At 39.9% G+C, this 16,688-nt stretch overlaps 1 protein-coding gene across 2 annotated transcripts in view; it reads right to left on the bottom strand.

Moving 5' to 3' along the window:
* sbno2b (strawberry notch homolog 2b) overlaps positions 1–16,688 on the bottom strand; it is a 60,689-nt gene that overhangs the window by 14,559 nt on the left and 29,442 nt on the right. Inside the window, exons 5-8 of one of the 2 annotated variants that reach the window (XM_030727658.1) lie at positions 2,685–2,852; positions 1,128–1,214; positions 372–486; positions 85–245 (exon numbers count right to left, since the gene is read on the bottom strand). In XM_030727658.1, coding sequence (XP_030583518.1) covers positions 85–245; positions 372–486; positions 1,128–1,214; positions 2,685–2,852 — 531 coding nt within the window. The remainder of the gene's footprint in view (positions 1–84; positions 246–371; positions 487–1,127; positions 1,215–2,684; positions 2,853–16,688) is intronic. The other variant, XM_030727659.1, reaches the window with a different exon arrangement.

The following is a 16,688-nucleotide window of genomic DNA, read 5'->3' as shown; positions in this document are numbered from 1 at the left end:
GTGCAAAGGAAACAAATGCATGAACAAAATGCCTGCATAGTCACAACATTAAAAGTGTGTCACGTATTGTGTGCTGGTGTGTACCTGGCAGGCATATATGATAGCCTCTAGCTGCAGAGCAGACAGCAGGCCATTGTTAATAGTTGACTCGGGGATGGACAGAGTGTATGTGATGTCAGGAGGAGGGACACTGGATAGCGTGTTGGTTTCCACCACTATGTCAGGATGAGAAATTCCTATATTGGCTGAAGACAGGAAAAAACATGTTAACCATAAACTGAGTGTCTTGTTGTATTAGAAGAAAAAAAAAAAAAAAAAAAGCAGATGAACTAATGAGTGAATGGATACTGAAGTCCATTCATGTGGCCTACATTTGGAAGGTTTGTACTCAGCATATGTGTCTACATGTCCCAATTCCTCTGCTTCTTCTTCCTCAGCCTCCTCTTCCTCCTCTGCTGCTGCTGCTGCTGCTGGGGTTGTCTGAGCCTGCAAACACCACGGAGAGCTCAGTACTGTAATCACTATAGCAATCAGTGCATTTTGGAATAATCTGTGGTTTCAGCTTAAGTGAAGACAAGTTAGGAAAGAGACTGAAGTTTAGAAGTAGGTGAAGGGGTGACGTTAACCAGAAAATTAGCAAAATAACAAGTGGAAAAAATGCATGAAGCCAGTTAAGAGACTGAATGAGATTTGAAAACAAAACAAAAAAAAATAAGCAAGCAACTATAGACAAAGGGGTGCTTTATGTGTTTAATATTATTGGAGAAAGTGGAAATGCAGAAAAGCTCTTTTCGAAAGGTGAACATTATAATGACTCTTGTTAAAGTACATGGTATCATCTCTTTTCTATGTAATGTACATGTGCAGAATGTACAATATGCAGCCATGCTTTCATCATCTGTGGTAATACAGATGGTAAGACTTTCCACATGAAGTTCTGCTAACTTCAGTGTGATCCCCACATATGTAGCATGTTACGTTTTCAGTGTAAAACAAAGGATACTGCTGCAGCTGCTGCAAATAAGACCTAAAACATAGCCTATACAGTTCTACATCACTGATGAATAAGCTCAAAGAGTTAGTGTGGTTGAACTTAAACATCAGACTGGAGAGATTGGTGTGGCTACCTGGAATCCTCCTAAAGGTGGGGTGCTGATAATAGCAGATATATCCTCCAAACTGGCCAAGCCTTGAAACCTGCTGGTGCCATTCTGCTGTCAACAAAACATAAAATAAAGAAATACAAACTCAAATAAAACACTGTGCCAAAAAAAGCATTAAAACAAAGAAAGAAGAACGTAATCCCTCTTTGCATTTGTGTCTATATGCATATGCATGAGAGCGAGAGGGCACTTCATGGATGCCTCATAAAGCTGCACTAAACAAAATGTAATTTGTTTGACTGGCAGTGAAAAGCCAGCAATGACAACAACAACAACAACAACAAAAGGCAGATAAAGGCAAGTGTGTCTGGGAAACGTAATGAATGAAATGAGGGCAGAATGAAAAGGAAAAAATAAAAAGGCTTTCAGAAAGCAGGGAAAATAAATGTACTCTGATCATATCAAAAAGATATCCACGGAGCCATCTAATTGGAAGAGAGCTTAACAGGAATGCGAGCATGGCTGGAGGAACAACTCTCAAAAACAAAGTAGCTTTCCTCGGGAAACTGATTTAGAGAGCATAAAATTGTGTTCATACTTTTTTGTCTACCACTGAGACTTACTGGCACTGTGATGCCACAGATTTTTATTTTTTATTTTTTTGTCTAATGGATACAAACATTATTTCTGAATGACAAGACAAAACACTGGTCATCGCAATCAACAGCTATTTCCCAAGGAGATAACAAGACAATTTAACTCTTACATGCACTGTCTGACAAATTAACAACTGGAAAAAGCCCCTTATTCAACCACAGCACCAAATGAAGAAAAGACTTAAATATTAATAAAATTACTGAGTTATTTTCACCGGTGTTGATAAGTTTAACATTTTAAATCTTCAATATGTTGGAAGTATTAAATGCGATCATACTGGTGCACAGCTGTAACAAACTGTAAATTAACAAAAGTAATGCTGGGTACTGCTAGATAGGTAGGCAGCAAAATAGTGTGTCTACAGCTGGGAGAGGCTCCATAGCTGCAAGACAGCCACGATTTTGCGTCCAAGAGGAGAGCTGTGTCTGCTGCTTACAAGTTTTGTTTTGTTTTTTCACATAGACTCACAACTGATACTTTAAGAATGGACATGTGCACAGCCACGACATTAGATCAACATTATATCAGGCTTTTCTAGTCTTATAAAATACTGCTTTAAACTACAAGCCACATTCACCCATTCAAACAGCCCTTTATACAATTTAAGTGGTTTATCTATCTAACATCCACACCTCCAGCCAATTAGACTCACCAATTAACCTCACGTGAATGTCTTTGGAGTGTGGGAGGAAACCGGAGGTGACAGTGCTAACCACTTCACCACCAGGCTGCCAACACGGTCGTAAGGCAGGGAAGAACTAGTGTTTACAGGATACAATGGACAATATAACCCTTAGTTGCTGTTTGTTATTTAATGCCAACTTCCCCTAGTGCTGAGCCTGTAGCACATTATATCTTTAAGAGTTAGAGGTGTGGTAACCAGTTCTTCTGGTAATAACATGTGTGTGAGTGCCTGTTACTGACCTCTAACTGGCTCTGTGCTGGTGTGGTGGTATTAGTGACGTCCCAGATTGTGGGCACTGTGTCCAGGTTGTTTGTGCTGATGAAGGACTGTTCAGCATACTCCGACAGTGAGTCAGTCGGAGAGGGGAACAGAGAGTTTGTGGAGATGTCATCAAGGCAGGCCAAGTCCTGCAGGCAAAGAAAGAAGGACGAGATGTTAAAGGTAAACTCTAAAACAGGACAAAATTTAGGGCAGAGAGTTCAGTGGATCTCTAAATAAAGAAACAATATTTATACCCACATCCAGACACAGTCCCTCACCATCAAGCTTTATGCAAAAATAAAGGGAGTGCAACAGCAGCTGAAAGTAGCTTTAAACAGACACAGCACAAATACCAAATGGCAATAATGTATATACCCATGAAAGAAATAAAGGTGTGAAATGAGCATGGATGTGAGCGATGTTTGGACAATAAAGGGCCCATACTCATTCTGGATTTTAGTCAAGTTATACTCATTTGGGTGTAACACAAGTAGCCAAAACAAAATCTAATTACATACAGATGTGTGAGAGTGAGCACGTAAAACAGAACGTGAGGGGAAGGCACAATAAGACTGCTTGTGTGTATGTTTGTCATTTCAGCTATGGCTGCCTTCCAGTCGCCCCTCTATTCATATCGTTTCCAAACCATTAGCATGCCATGTTCCTTAACTAGCCCCTCACAGGCACCCCTAGGTCCCCTGAGACTTGTAAACATGTATTTGGAGAGATAGGAATTAAATGATGGGAGTGGTGGAGCATGGCAGACAATGAGAAACTCACCAGAGGAGAAACTGTTTTTGGGAGTGGGAGTATGGATCTCGTTGTGACGTCCATGAATGAGCCTGTGTATAAACACATTCAGGGCCATGTGTGGAGATTCCCACAGCCCACTGTTCCAGATACACCCACCAGAGGACCACGAGGCAGCCCTGAATACTTCCCAAACAGACTAACTTGCTTATTCAGCAATTTGGGAAAGTATAATAATAATAACACACAGATGAGAAGGTAAATAAGGATTATTTTAGACTGTGAATCATCAAAAGCTACTCTAGTGAAGTCCAAGAATAAAAATATGGTGTTGGAAACTAGCAGAATAAGCCCCTCATTAGATGTGCTTTTAAAAGAGCATCAGGCAGCCTCCCCCACTACCATTTTTCTGGTATACTCAGATAGCTGGCTGTTAATGAAGGACTCCTACTTAGTGTACAGGCACATGACTTGGGCATGTGACAATCAGCAAGTAGACTTATTTCTCAAGATGTTGAGCTTGTCTTTTAAGCCAAGCCCCCCCCCCACCTTTTCAGCTAACATTGTTATATAGCCACAAGTGGTCTTTGTTAAAACACAATATGCTACTGAAGATGGCTTTTGTTTACAGAACTAAAGTAAGAAAAAGGAAAGGAAAAAAGTCCATAATCACAGAGAATCATTGGCTAAGATGCTGACTCAGTTTTAACAATCTTCTGCTACTGATTAATATCAAGAAGCTGCAACAACTTCTGTCATGGCTGTCTGGTAGCCATTACTCACAGTTCAACTGAAAATGTTTCACAAGCAGGAGAGGGCTAGATGTAAAGCTCAAAGTGTTAACATGACGACATCATGTAGGAATGGTGAACAGCAACGACTACAAACAGCAAACTGAGAAAAACTGTCTCAACCCCACGTGCTTACTTATGCATGTGTATATTTTTGCTCCCTGACATTAGAGAAACAAAGCAACTTATTGACCTATTACATGGATGTTTGTGTATTGTAAAGCACGCTGGGCTTATCACTGTTTACTGCTCACTTTATGCTCTTCAGCTCTCTCCCTGCTCCTTTCTCTTTCCTTTTCTCTTTGAGCTTTACATCTAGCCCTCTCGTGCTTGTTTGTCTATGTGTGTGCTTCCTGAGGGCAAGATCAGGCATGAGCTCTGCAAGCAGACTCTCCAGAGTTCCTCTAGCCTGCAGACAGCTGACTGGAACAACTGGCTTTTGTATGGAGACAGAGGGAAAGATAGAGTGGGTATCCTAATAAAATACTACCACTTCCAAACACACAACTTAGTCACCTTCTATCACCTATCCTTTCTCTATTTGGTTTCTTTATTCTGTCAAGTATGTGCCCTCCTACCTCATGCTATTCTGTGTTCTCATTCCTTTTCCTGCTCCCTGAATTCTCTGGACTTTTGACTTGGGATAGATGAGCAAACAACAAAGCTTGGAAAAGGGACACAGTGTGATCAGAGGCATAATTCCACTGAAGCATAATTGCGGGAGCACACGGATAAGCACAGACACATGTATTTAACCAAAAAAAATAGTATTGCCTATTTTTCTTGCAACAGACTTAACCACAAATTTGATGAAATAGTACAAAATGAATTTGGATACAAATATAGATCTGATAAACAAACAAAACCAAAAAAATCACTTACCAAGATTTGATATAAAAACAAAACATAAAACAAAGTTACACCTACAACTGTCACATTACCTTTCCTCATAAAGCTGGTTAGGGTTATGAAACTCTTAAAATCTTAATGGTTCTTAATCTGCAGCATCACAATGAATTCAACCAAGCTTGAAAATAAACTAATTTAATCTATTCTACAAAAATGTGATTTGTATGCCTGCCGTTCATTGTTTAGTGCTACATTATTTTGAGATTTCTTGGTTTTCAGGATCTTGTAAAACCATGCAACATCATGTGCTGCGCTAATACAGTGTTGTTATTAAGACAACCAAACTGATACAGAGGAATCACAGAAAACTGCAGCAGTCTGGTGGGTGCTAACCCAGACATGTCCAACCTCAGAACCATGCTAATCGAGTTGTTAAGCAGAGCGTAACAGAGGCAGCAGTGTTTGTCCCCCGGCAGGCCTGTACCCAGGGCTACTCCATCTACTGCTCCTAAGAGCGGGCCCTGCCAAGCAGAGATAAGGCTTGAATTCCAACTGCTCTGATGGTAATCTGGCTCCTTCCACAGCTCACAGCCTTACAATCATATAACTACTAATCGTGCCTCACACCCTCTCTTTCTTTCTCTCTTGCACTCTGTATCTGCTGTGCAATAAAGCAAATATTTGTGTGTGTATGTGTCTTTCTGTGGGCAAATGAAAAATATGTTTATTGTATTTCATTGCAATAGGTTTAAAAAAATAAGGGGAAAAAAAAGCAGTATGCCTGTACAAAAGCGAAACATGGTGAAAGTCCATGCACATGTTTTTTCACATCACTTGTCCACCATCCTGTTTTTTTTTTTGCCTTTCGCACGTTCCTCTTTCACTTCAGCATCTCCTCTGCTGTGAATTGTGAAGTCAGTATTAAATCCTCCCTTTAAAGCAAAGCTGAACCCACCCACAAATATAGGCATCCACTTGCCCGTACGTCTGCAACGATGACCCACAATTACCTAACTGTGAGAAGCTCTGTGTAGAAGCTACCAGCACATATGAACATACAAACATCATGTATCCGCAAAAGCGGTATATTGTATTTAAGTGTCCGGACAATAACAGTTATCTGCCTGTTGATGACTAATGTAGGCACATGGCAGTAAAAAAAACACCCCCAACAAGCCTTCCCAGCACACAAGATGCCTGCAGAGCAGTAGAGGTTGGTGGTTGTGGTTGAAGATGGTGGCTATCAGCTCTAAGAATCAGAACTGGAAAAATAAATTCTAAACATAAACCGCCCACAAACAGCTTAGCTTCATTATTCGCTTAATCTGTTAAAATTGGTGCATTTATTGCATGATGAGTAACAAACAGTTTCACACAAACTCCTCTCCTTAAAAAAAAAAAATAATGCCTGAGACTCCATAATCGTAAAAGGTGACAACAAAATTAAGGCTAGAATAAATATTTGCCAACATATTACAGTAAGCAGAAGCATTTATCTGTACTACTCACACCACACAGCCATGAGAGAAGCAAGGAACAGCCATATCTAATATAATGACCAATCTGACAATAGTTAGCCTTGATGATAGATTCATTCATACAAGGAAGTCTCCAATCATGACCTCTCAAACCAGTTTAACACCAGACCTCATCTTCTTTTCCTGCTCAGTTTGGAATGGTCAGAACCTCTGTATTGTTGTTGTCAATACTAAGTCTAATATTATCCAAGGACAGCCACATGCCTCCTGTAACACACAGGGCCTTGTCAGCTGTCACTTTTCACTGGTATTTTCTTTGGCATGTCAGAAATGCTGACAACAGTTGATATGCCGACAATAGTGCAACAACGGGGACAAGGATTCTTACGAATTTCCCACTTGTAAAAAAAAAAAAAAAAAACCGTATAAAATAAATAAATCTGTCTGCATTTAGTATTTCTGTAATACAGACTTACCCTGCTACCAAGAAGCAACATTTAGGTGGGAGCTACTGTATACAGTCCTATACCACGTCCTGTCAAACTCAATAACCTCTCAATACAAGGCCACACTGAGGCCTCAGCCAGGCCAGGCCAGGCCGAGGGCTTTCCCCTCCTACACACTGCCAGCTTGGCTAAATTTTCCAAGGCCAGGAAACAAGTCACCCTGGCCTCCCACTTACCCTACACACCCACACATGCACACAAACTCACATGCACACCTCAAATAACCTCATGATCACAACCTACATTTCTGTCATCTCTTGCTTTTTCTCTCTCCCAGGCTTTAAATGTCCGTCCCCCTTGTTTCCCGTTCCTGGTAATTTTTTTTTCTCTCCGCCCCTTTGGCTTCTCCTCCTATGTTTAGTTTTGTATTCCCACAAAAACTCTGCAGCTGGAAGATTATCTATATAATCAGAACACATGACAAATTATTAATATGTATGTAGCTCAACAACATTCTCTGGATCAAGCACTCCTGTCTAAACATCTTTGAGAAAGCTTTAAGATCATGAAAATTTTGCTGTAACAATATCAGTAGTAGTAGCAGTAGTAATAGTAGCATGAACAGAGGTGTGGGAGCTACACCACACTCAGCAGACTGATGGTTGTAAAAGCTAATAAATGCCAAGGTTCTTTGTAATGTCAGTAGTGTAAAATGACTGTGTAACCCAGCATGACACTGTCAACAACCCAACTAGGTGTACTGAAATCTTATCTGTCTGATTCTGTGGTGTGTTTATGTGGATGGGGTGGTGGGATAATTTTAAAATAATCCGCAGCACCCCTATGGTCAGCTGACTGAAACAACCTGAGGCTGATCTCACTGGGGTCAGCTGTTGACTGTGTAGTCAACAGAACCTGATTGATGGTGTTTATGTGTCTTTTTAGGATGTGGGTCTGGGGCCAGTAACTGAAACTGTTTCTCTTTCTCTATGGATTATGCGATGCCAAACTGTCTGCATGTCAGGCTGCCCTGACATATCTGCTGGGCTGTGACTTTAACAGCACAGCTATATGCTTTTCTTTTTCTTTGACCTCATAAGATTTGAGGTTTATGCTGACTTTTTTTTTTCTTTTTTTTTGAAGAACTAGCTCGTTGATTAAACTGATGTTGAGAAAAGACTTCAGTATTAAATGAGTCTGAAGTGTAACAGTTCAGCACAAGTGTTTTGTGGACAGAAGGTTCTGTCTGACATGCAGACATAAATCATCTTAACCAGAAACAGAGCTTTGATCAAGGAGCCAATTTGTCAAAAAGCCACTGAATTTCAGTATACTTGGAAAGTTTTACATCTGTTCTAGTCTATAAGAGCCTTTATTCACACAACTTTCCAACCAAAGGAAATATATCCACAACACTTTTAAATGTCAGCCACTGTCAATAAAAAGCACACAAGTTTAGCAGCTTCACAGCTCACAAAGAGCTCTGCTCTTGATCATCTCTAAGACGAAACCTACCCCTGACCTTATTATTTCATTAATCAGTGCTAATAAGGAAACTCTAACTGAGGCTGACTCTCTTTGACTGAACTGCAAGAACGTATTCTATTTTGAGGTGATGGTCTGATTAATAATGAGTTGTTTCCATTGTGTATTCATTTTTCTAGGTTTAAAGTTCAGAAGTATTTCCTTGTTTAGCTCACAGACAGTCTGGTCTAGTCTGCAACGCACCAACTAAGCTATGCTAATCAAAGTGACATACTCAGTCCAGCTACCTCCTGTCAGGCAGGCCTTCGTGTCATGCCAAGTCTGACTCAAGAAAGCCAGTTTGCTGCTTACAAGCCTTCTGGAAGTTTCCAGTGTTTTCATGTGTTCTGGAAAATAAAAGGATGCCATGTCAAGTGTCCCAATTCATAGCTGAATGATGAAGCTGGACGATTCTTCTAGTTGCGTCTGCAGAGGAGCCTAAAGCTTACATGGAGCTGGCTACTAGAAACTATGAAACTAGATACTACACAGGCGAACAATAAAAATCAAGCAAAGCAAAGTAGTGAAAAGTGAAGAATGACGCGAGATAACCAGAGAAAGCAGCAAGCAGTTCGAGGGGCTGCACAAAGAGGAAGCCACCCCCAGACGGGTACTACGAGGATCAGCTGACATTCATAGATGCGTGTCTTGAGAGTTTAAATATACCAAAGAAAAAGAAAACAAAGGAGGAGACAAAGAGGGAAACACTGAGGGCATATGCAGCTATTTTAGGTACAAAAATACAAAGTATGGATCCTTTCACAAATAGTACCATTAATAGCCATGGACCCTTATGTAAAGTGCAGTCAAAAAAAAAAAAATCAATACTATTTACAGCACCTGCTCTCCCCAGTACATGTGCAGTTTTTCTAGGTACTTTACAGGTGCATTGCTTCAAGCATCTTGGGAGAGCTTGCCACAGTTCCTCTGTGGATTTAAGCTGTCCAAGAGTCCACTGTCTCCTCATCTAAGACTGACTCCATAATGTTGAGATCAGGGCTCTGTGGGGGACAAAGTATGCTGCAGGGACTCCTTATTATTCAGGTCACTGAAGACAGATCTTCATGATTGTGGCTGCATGATCGGGCTCGCTGTCGTGCCGGAGCGTGAATACGGAACCAGCGAGTTACAATCGTTGATTGTAAGGCTCCATAGATAAAAACTGAAACTTCTGTGTGGCTCTACAATTCAAACCATGTCAAGTTTCTGAAAAGGCTTGTCAGGCAGAAAAAAGCACATTAAATGACTTACTCAGAATTATACTGTGTATGTTTTGGTGTTTTATGTGGGGCCTGCATGCTCAGCGCTGAGAAAAGTGGATGTAAGGGGAGTGTTGATGCAAGATGACGTCTCTGTTACGCAGAAATTTCAACACAGCACACCACAAAACACTTGCAACTGAAGTAAATCCTCTCATTTGAAACAGTCACATTCAAAATAAAAACTATTTAAAAAAAATATTCATTCTTGTCTGGAAAAATGTGAATGTGTTATAGGGCAATACTCTACACTGGCGGTAAGGTGAGATAGTACTATAGAAGACAAGATATTTTTGGTTTTATAGCCTAAAATAATTTTCAAAGCAAAGTCTGAAATTAGGCAAAATGTTTCTTCTTAAGAAGAAAGGAGGTTTGCATCAGTATGAAACATGTGAACATGTGAAATGTTTCATTCAAATAATGTTATTCTCACCTTGTACATGACACATGCCTACACTTTGACACCTCTGGTCAGTGAACTGCTATACCACACTGATCTGAGACTCAGATTAGAGTGGTAGCTGAGAAATCAGGACAGATTTCGACTTTATTGCCGGTAAAGGAACACCTGCGACACCTAAGCATGACCTTAAAATAATTTGCTGGAAAACAATGTCCTAAATTTTTTCACACTTAGGGGGGAGAGAAAATGTAATCTGGTAAGGTACAATGAAGCCCAAAACAATTTGCATCCTACATAAAACAATTTTTTTTCTTTTTTTAGTGCTGTTCATATGCCTTGATTTAGTTAAAGCAAACTGACCCAAAATCAAGACCTGAAACAGCTCTAAAGACACGTCTTGAGCGGGTACAGTCATCACCTACCCATTTCTGATTTATTTATTGTTGCTTCAGATTACAGCAGTCAACAGGACAAGAATAAGGGCAGATAGAGAGACCTGCTTTTTTTGGATCTTGTGTCACAACCTGGGAATAAAACCTAAACTAGACTCACAATAACCAGCAACCCACTTGGGGTACTTGTACAAAAAGCCAAGATAGTTTCAACAGCCTTCTTGAATGGAACAAATGATCATAAAGTAGTAATACTTTTTTATTATTCTATTGTTTTTTTCTAATAAAAAAAATAATACTTCATTTTGGGGAAGCAGTTTTAGGACTAGAAAACCATGCGGTGCGATAAGTTTTCTCATTTTAACATTAGTACACTCAGGCTCCTTCAGCAGCTGTCTTCCTTCCCGTCTGCTGTCAGAGTTTTTGAATCTTGCGTCCTGCTTCATAGTAGAAACTTTTTTAACAGCCAGATATAATTGGCTTTAATGTCCCCCGGTTATGTTGTCTGTTCAACTAGTACCGGATAACTGGACTGAAAGTGTGATACTTTGAACGCAATGCTGCTTTCAGTGTAACGAACTTTACACACATTGCTGGTAAAAGACAGAACGCATGTCAAGCAAGGCACGAACCTCTAAATTCTCTTTGCAGCCTAAGAATATGCATATCTTGCACCCAACCTTTGTCTTCTTTATCAGTGACCCCCCCCCCCCCCCCCCCGCAAAGCGCACACTTAATCTCACCATCATTGTTTATTCACTTCCCGTAAAGTACACGCCTGGGGTCACACTTGAGGTTTAACGAAATACCAGGAAACTGACAACATGTGCCCACCAAGATGCTTCCCTGCTGCACACAACACCTTAAATGACAGGTTCACAGTCTTGTCTTGAAACAATAATCAGTACCTTAAATAAGACATAAGCTCTAAGAAAATCCTGGTGTCTGCTGTTGGCTTTGAATACACTTTTTGCTTCAGATTTCTGCACAGGTGGACACAATGTAGGACTGTATCTCTAAACTATTTTTAGCAGGGTTGATTATAGCAACTAAATATGTTCTGATGTTCAATTGACTACTGTGTTCAGAAATTCATTTAGATTTTGTCATTTACTGATATTCCTGCATGACTTTTTTTTTTTTTTAAGTATTTTTAATTCCTTGAAACTTATGACTGGGCCCTTTCTCAATTTTTGGTGAGAGAAGAAATGCTGACATGGGGAGATTAGCCAATCGACTAATCACAAATTCACTGGTAATGGACTCAGCAAGCCCTGCTCCAATCAAGTCATTAGACTGATCTCTGCCACAATTTCACCAACACTGTGCAGTCTATGAATCATAATTCAAAAAAACAATGAGGCTCTATTTACAGCGCAGCACACCAATGGCCATACTTAACAATCACCCAGAAAACCGGCAAGAGTGCCATTTAGCCTGACAAGATATCAGGTTCTAGCACTTACTGGAAGACAGCATAGAGCGTGGCACATAATAATTTGTCAGCATTCCTGGCCAGTTGCAGCGGTTAGCTGGCTGGCAGACTGGTCTACCAACAGAAGAAGAAATTCACTGACTTGCAAACTAACAGGCCAACTTTCATTGATGAGCTCAAGTCATCAGACTGTGAAATAGGAAGTTATTATCCTAAACATATACTGAACAAAAATGAGGTGATCTTTTTTCCCCCATTGGTATTAAATACATTCATCCTCTACACCAAGGCTGAATGACAATTTCAGCCTTGGTGTAGAGCATAATCTAAGACATCTCAGCCTTGTTCAGGAACCCAGCCTTTGTAAGCGTTACCACAAACAGAACTTTTTTTTAAAAATACACTTAAATATAGCTGGAGACTGTCACCTGTCACAAATGTCTCAATACAATTACAACAAGATAGAACAGCTCAATTCCAAAGAAGGCCAAGCTCAAAATACAAAAATACAGTAAAAGAAAACATCGGCCTGCCTCCTTCAGCACTGTAATCAAAAGGAAGCATTTGTAAAATTACTTCAAGGAAAATACAACAATCGGTGAGTAATGAACCCTGATCAAGTTCCTTGACAGGGACAATAAAAAAAAAAAAAAACTCTTCACACAAACAGCCTACAGTTGGTCACAAGGTTTATCTATTCATAGAATTCAAGAGCTGACCGTGACATAAAAAATAAAAACAGCAAGCGCTTAAATCAACAGAATTCGTTCAGCTTAAAATACATGGGAACAAGATGCAAACAGTACCTTAGGAAGCGGTCTTCCCAGCTGAGCATAGAATTTAGTCCAGAACTGCATGAGAGACATGGATCCAACAGCTGCAGTATGGGAGGGGGGGGTAAAACACACACACACATATGCTCCTGCTTCACCTTGAATCCCTGAACTGGACAGCCTCTTCCATGTGTTGGTCAAAGTGTTGGTAATCACTTTACAGCTGGTGCGCTCCCACCCAGCACAGGACTCTCACTAGCCCCTTCACAGTTCCTCTATGGTTCAAAGCACACATCTGCCTCTACTACAGATCTGCTCTGGGCAATGAGCTCACACCTACAACCTCTCTCGCAAACACTGACACGAGCAAGTCTAAAACATACTTCCTGCTTTACCAGGACTGTCAGGTATTTGCATAAAGGGTTTAGTCATAGTGATTGTGGACTAGTTCCTCTGAGCTCAAAAAGGTGGTTGGAGAGTGAGTGAGAGCAGAGGAGGAGGGGTGGGGAGAGGTGGGGAGAAGAGGGAGGGAGGAGGGGAGGAGCTTTCAGGAAATGATGCTTTTGTTGGTAAGTGACTAGAGTTACTGGCAGTAGGGCCCATTTTACTGTACATGGTGTAACTCAACCGCATTTGTAGTGTAAACAGTATTGCGCTCTGGACCTGGCCGCTCCTCACACCCTGCTGCTTACTGCTATGTTTAATGGGACTGGGCCACTATTTAATCATTATTATATTTGGAGACTAACTCTCTCCCTGGCTTGCTGTCTTACCTCATATTCTTTTTATGTCTGTTTGTCTAGAAATACACATTTTTAAGTCAGTCACTGTTCTTTTAATAACTGATTTGTTACAAGGGAAATGTTAATGTACGTAAAAGCTAACAAGACAGATGCAGCAAGTTGTCAAAAAAGCTAACTGAGAAGGGTGGGGTGGGGGGCAGACACTTTTGCAAATATAATCAGCACATAAACAGCTTTAAAATCTGGATAGTTTTCAATCTAAGAGAGCTTATTCTAAAACCCTTTTTAGAGGGTTTAGAAAAAACTAAAAACAGCAGAGGTTGTTAGAAATGCAAGTTTTCACAAGGCCTTTCAAAGATCATCCAGTACTTCTATCTCTGCACACCTATTCATAAAAATCTATTACTGTTTACTGGAACTAAGTGTGTTATTGCAAAAAACAAACAAAAAATAATATTCTGGGACTCTGACTGCTTATCAACGGCAGCAATGTACCAGTTTTTCTAAAAAAAAAAAAGAGCAATGTTAACTGTTCAAGGGCCCCTAAATGAGGACACTGGTATTTAAAAACAGAAATAATGTGATTTACTTGGTACACGGGGGGCCTGCTTGTACACCCAGCTTACAGGAATACATGATATCAAGCATGGTGAGGTACTGTAATGTCCATCTTTGCTGGACTGAAGGGGAGTCAGGCTCTCAGAGACAGAGTGGCGCCTGTCCATGGTGTCATCATCGCATGAGTAGGAATCCTCTGAATAATTTGCGTGTGTGTGTGTGTGTGTGTGTGTGTAAGAGTGCATGTGTTTCGTTTAACATGGAGGGCCATTGGGGAGAAATTAATCATTGATGTGCTTCTTTAGAACTTCAACACTCTAACACCTTGCTGCATCACAGCCTGAAGTACCACTTTATTTAAAGGGGTAAGCACACCATCATAAGCATAAACACAGTCTTTTCAAATGATTATCACTGTTGTCATCAAGTGTCATTAAGTTAAATATGACATTTTAAAGACAACTTTACATTAAGCAAGAGTTGGGGTTATATAACTATCCATCCATTCATCCATCCATTTTATTCTGCTTATCTGATTCAGGGTTGGGGGGGGGGGGGCTAAAGCCGATCCCAGCCAGCATGGGGTGAGAGGCAGGGTTTCCAAATTGTACTCTTGCAGTCGAGATCAAGTAAATATTCAAGAAGCAGTTCTAACACTGTTGTGACAGCCAATGTCAAAGCCAACCATGTGTGACAGTTTAATAATGTAATGTTAACCCATAAGGCCAAACAGTTTTTATGTTTCATTAAATGGCCTGCTATGTCATGCTCATGACAAGTTTATGAGAAGTTATGTTTTCTTAATCTGAAGTATTCACCAAAAAAAAGTCAACATCAAATTTGCATTTAATCCTAGAACACAAATGTGAGATTTGTAACACTATCACTTTCACGTGGGTGAAAATCGCCTGACGTTAGTCATATAAGCAATTTAATCCTATAACACTTAATGACATGAGTACCAAATTATGTTAATATTGGTATGATGGTTTCATGCAAGTCTTATGCAGACCCTTCAAATAATCCACTGGATGCATTCCTGATTGCATGCAAAACATTAGCACACAGCCTCATTGTCATATGTGCATATCTACTCCTGGTGCTTCACAAAAGCTAGGCGGCAGTGTGAAATGCGGGTGACTAAGGCCACATATGAGCAAAGCTGGTTTGAATTCCAGGTCTAACTTATTCTGAATCATAGCTCTTAGCAAAAATGGCATGTACCTGCACAATGCTTGGACATGTTAGATAGCATTCCCAATTGCATGCACCCTTTTCATAACTGTATTTTTCCATCCAATGTATTGTGTAAATGCTAGCCTACTATAAGCATGTGTGATGACATCATCTGTAACTGGCAATGACACTAGTGCAAGTCTAAACCTCACTTTTTTTTAAAATATACACAATTCCTAAAAAATTGAGAACGGAAGTTAAACTACACAAACTAAAGTAAATCAGGTGGAGCACACACTCCTCAAGGAAGACAGTGCACCTATTAAGAACCCTTCAAATTAACCTTTGACTTCCTCCTTTAAAAAAGTAGGACAGTCAAGTGACTGTGCTGGAGTCTCTTATAAGGAAGTAAACGAGAAATACAAACTGATTTATATCATGACTGGCTTGCCGCAGAAAAAAAAAAAAAAAAGTCAAGACAAACAAGATCATCCTCTAAGCCCAAAAAAAAAAAAAAACCCTGAGAACTTCTCATTTCATCAGAATTTCTTTAAAGGATTTTATTAAAATAAAAAAATATATATATAATGCAATAATGCCCAACTGTACACATTTTTAATTGACATAATGAGTGTCTTTGGATGCAACAGAAAAACTATGCCTGGGGTAAACTATGCCTGTGTGCACAAAACATAAGCTGAGCGATGACACAGTTAAAGGGTCTGCAGAGCTGCAGAGGTAAAAGCATGCCTTTCAGAAATCAAGGGACCGTAACATTTTTCCACCTTGGTCTTAGACTAAACAGGATCTTTCTTCATCATTATGAACATTCTTTACCTGCCTATATGGGTATTTGGAGTTTATCACACTTTAACTATTTATCATTCTAGAAAAAGACACTGGCCTTTCTACAGTGAATTGCCAAAGGCTGGCTAAAGACTTTTGAATTTTGAGTGTGACTTATTTAGCAATAAAGAATTTTCTATTCAACAAAAAGCAAAACTAAGAAGAAGAGTCAATGCAAATGAACACTTCCTAGAAATGTATGTAAAAGTGAGAGCAATTACACAGAGGCAGAACAAGAATATGTAGCAAGAGACTAAGACTGGAAGTGTGCCTAAATGTCCCCCAATGTGTATACATGTGCATACAGTTTGTGGACTGTATATAGAGGATATAGTAGTTTTGATAGTGTGTGTGCTTCTGACGTGATATTCACTCCTTGAGGTTAGCCAGAGTGGTTAGTGAAAGAGTTTTGTCTTTATTGTGTTCCAGTAAATCTTGTTGTCATTATGATTTTCATCACATTGATTCACGTGTTTAAGTTCCACAAATTACAAAACTTAAGCGTGGCAGTACATATGTGTCACTGTGGCAAAGCATATAGCTTTCCTTCCTGCTGCGC

Source organism: Archocentrus centrarchus, chromosome 4, assembly GCF_007364275.1.
Source record: "Archocentrus centrarchus isolate MPI-CPG fArcCen1 chromosome 4, fArcCen1, whole genome shotgun sequence".
In the NCBI taxonomy this organism is placed as follows: Eukaryota; Metazoa; Chordata; class Actinopteri; order Cichliformes; family Cichlidae; genus Archocentrus; species Archocentrus centrarchus.
This window is presented reverse-complemented; position numbering and strand designations above follow the sequence as displayed.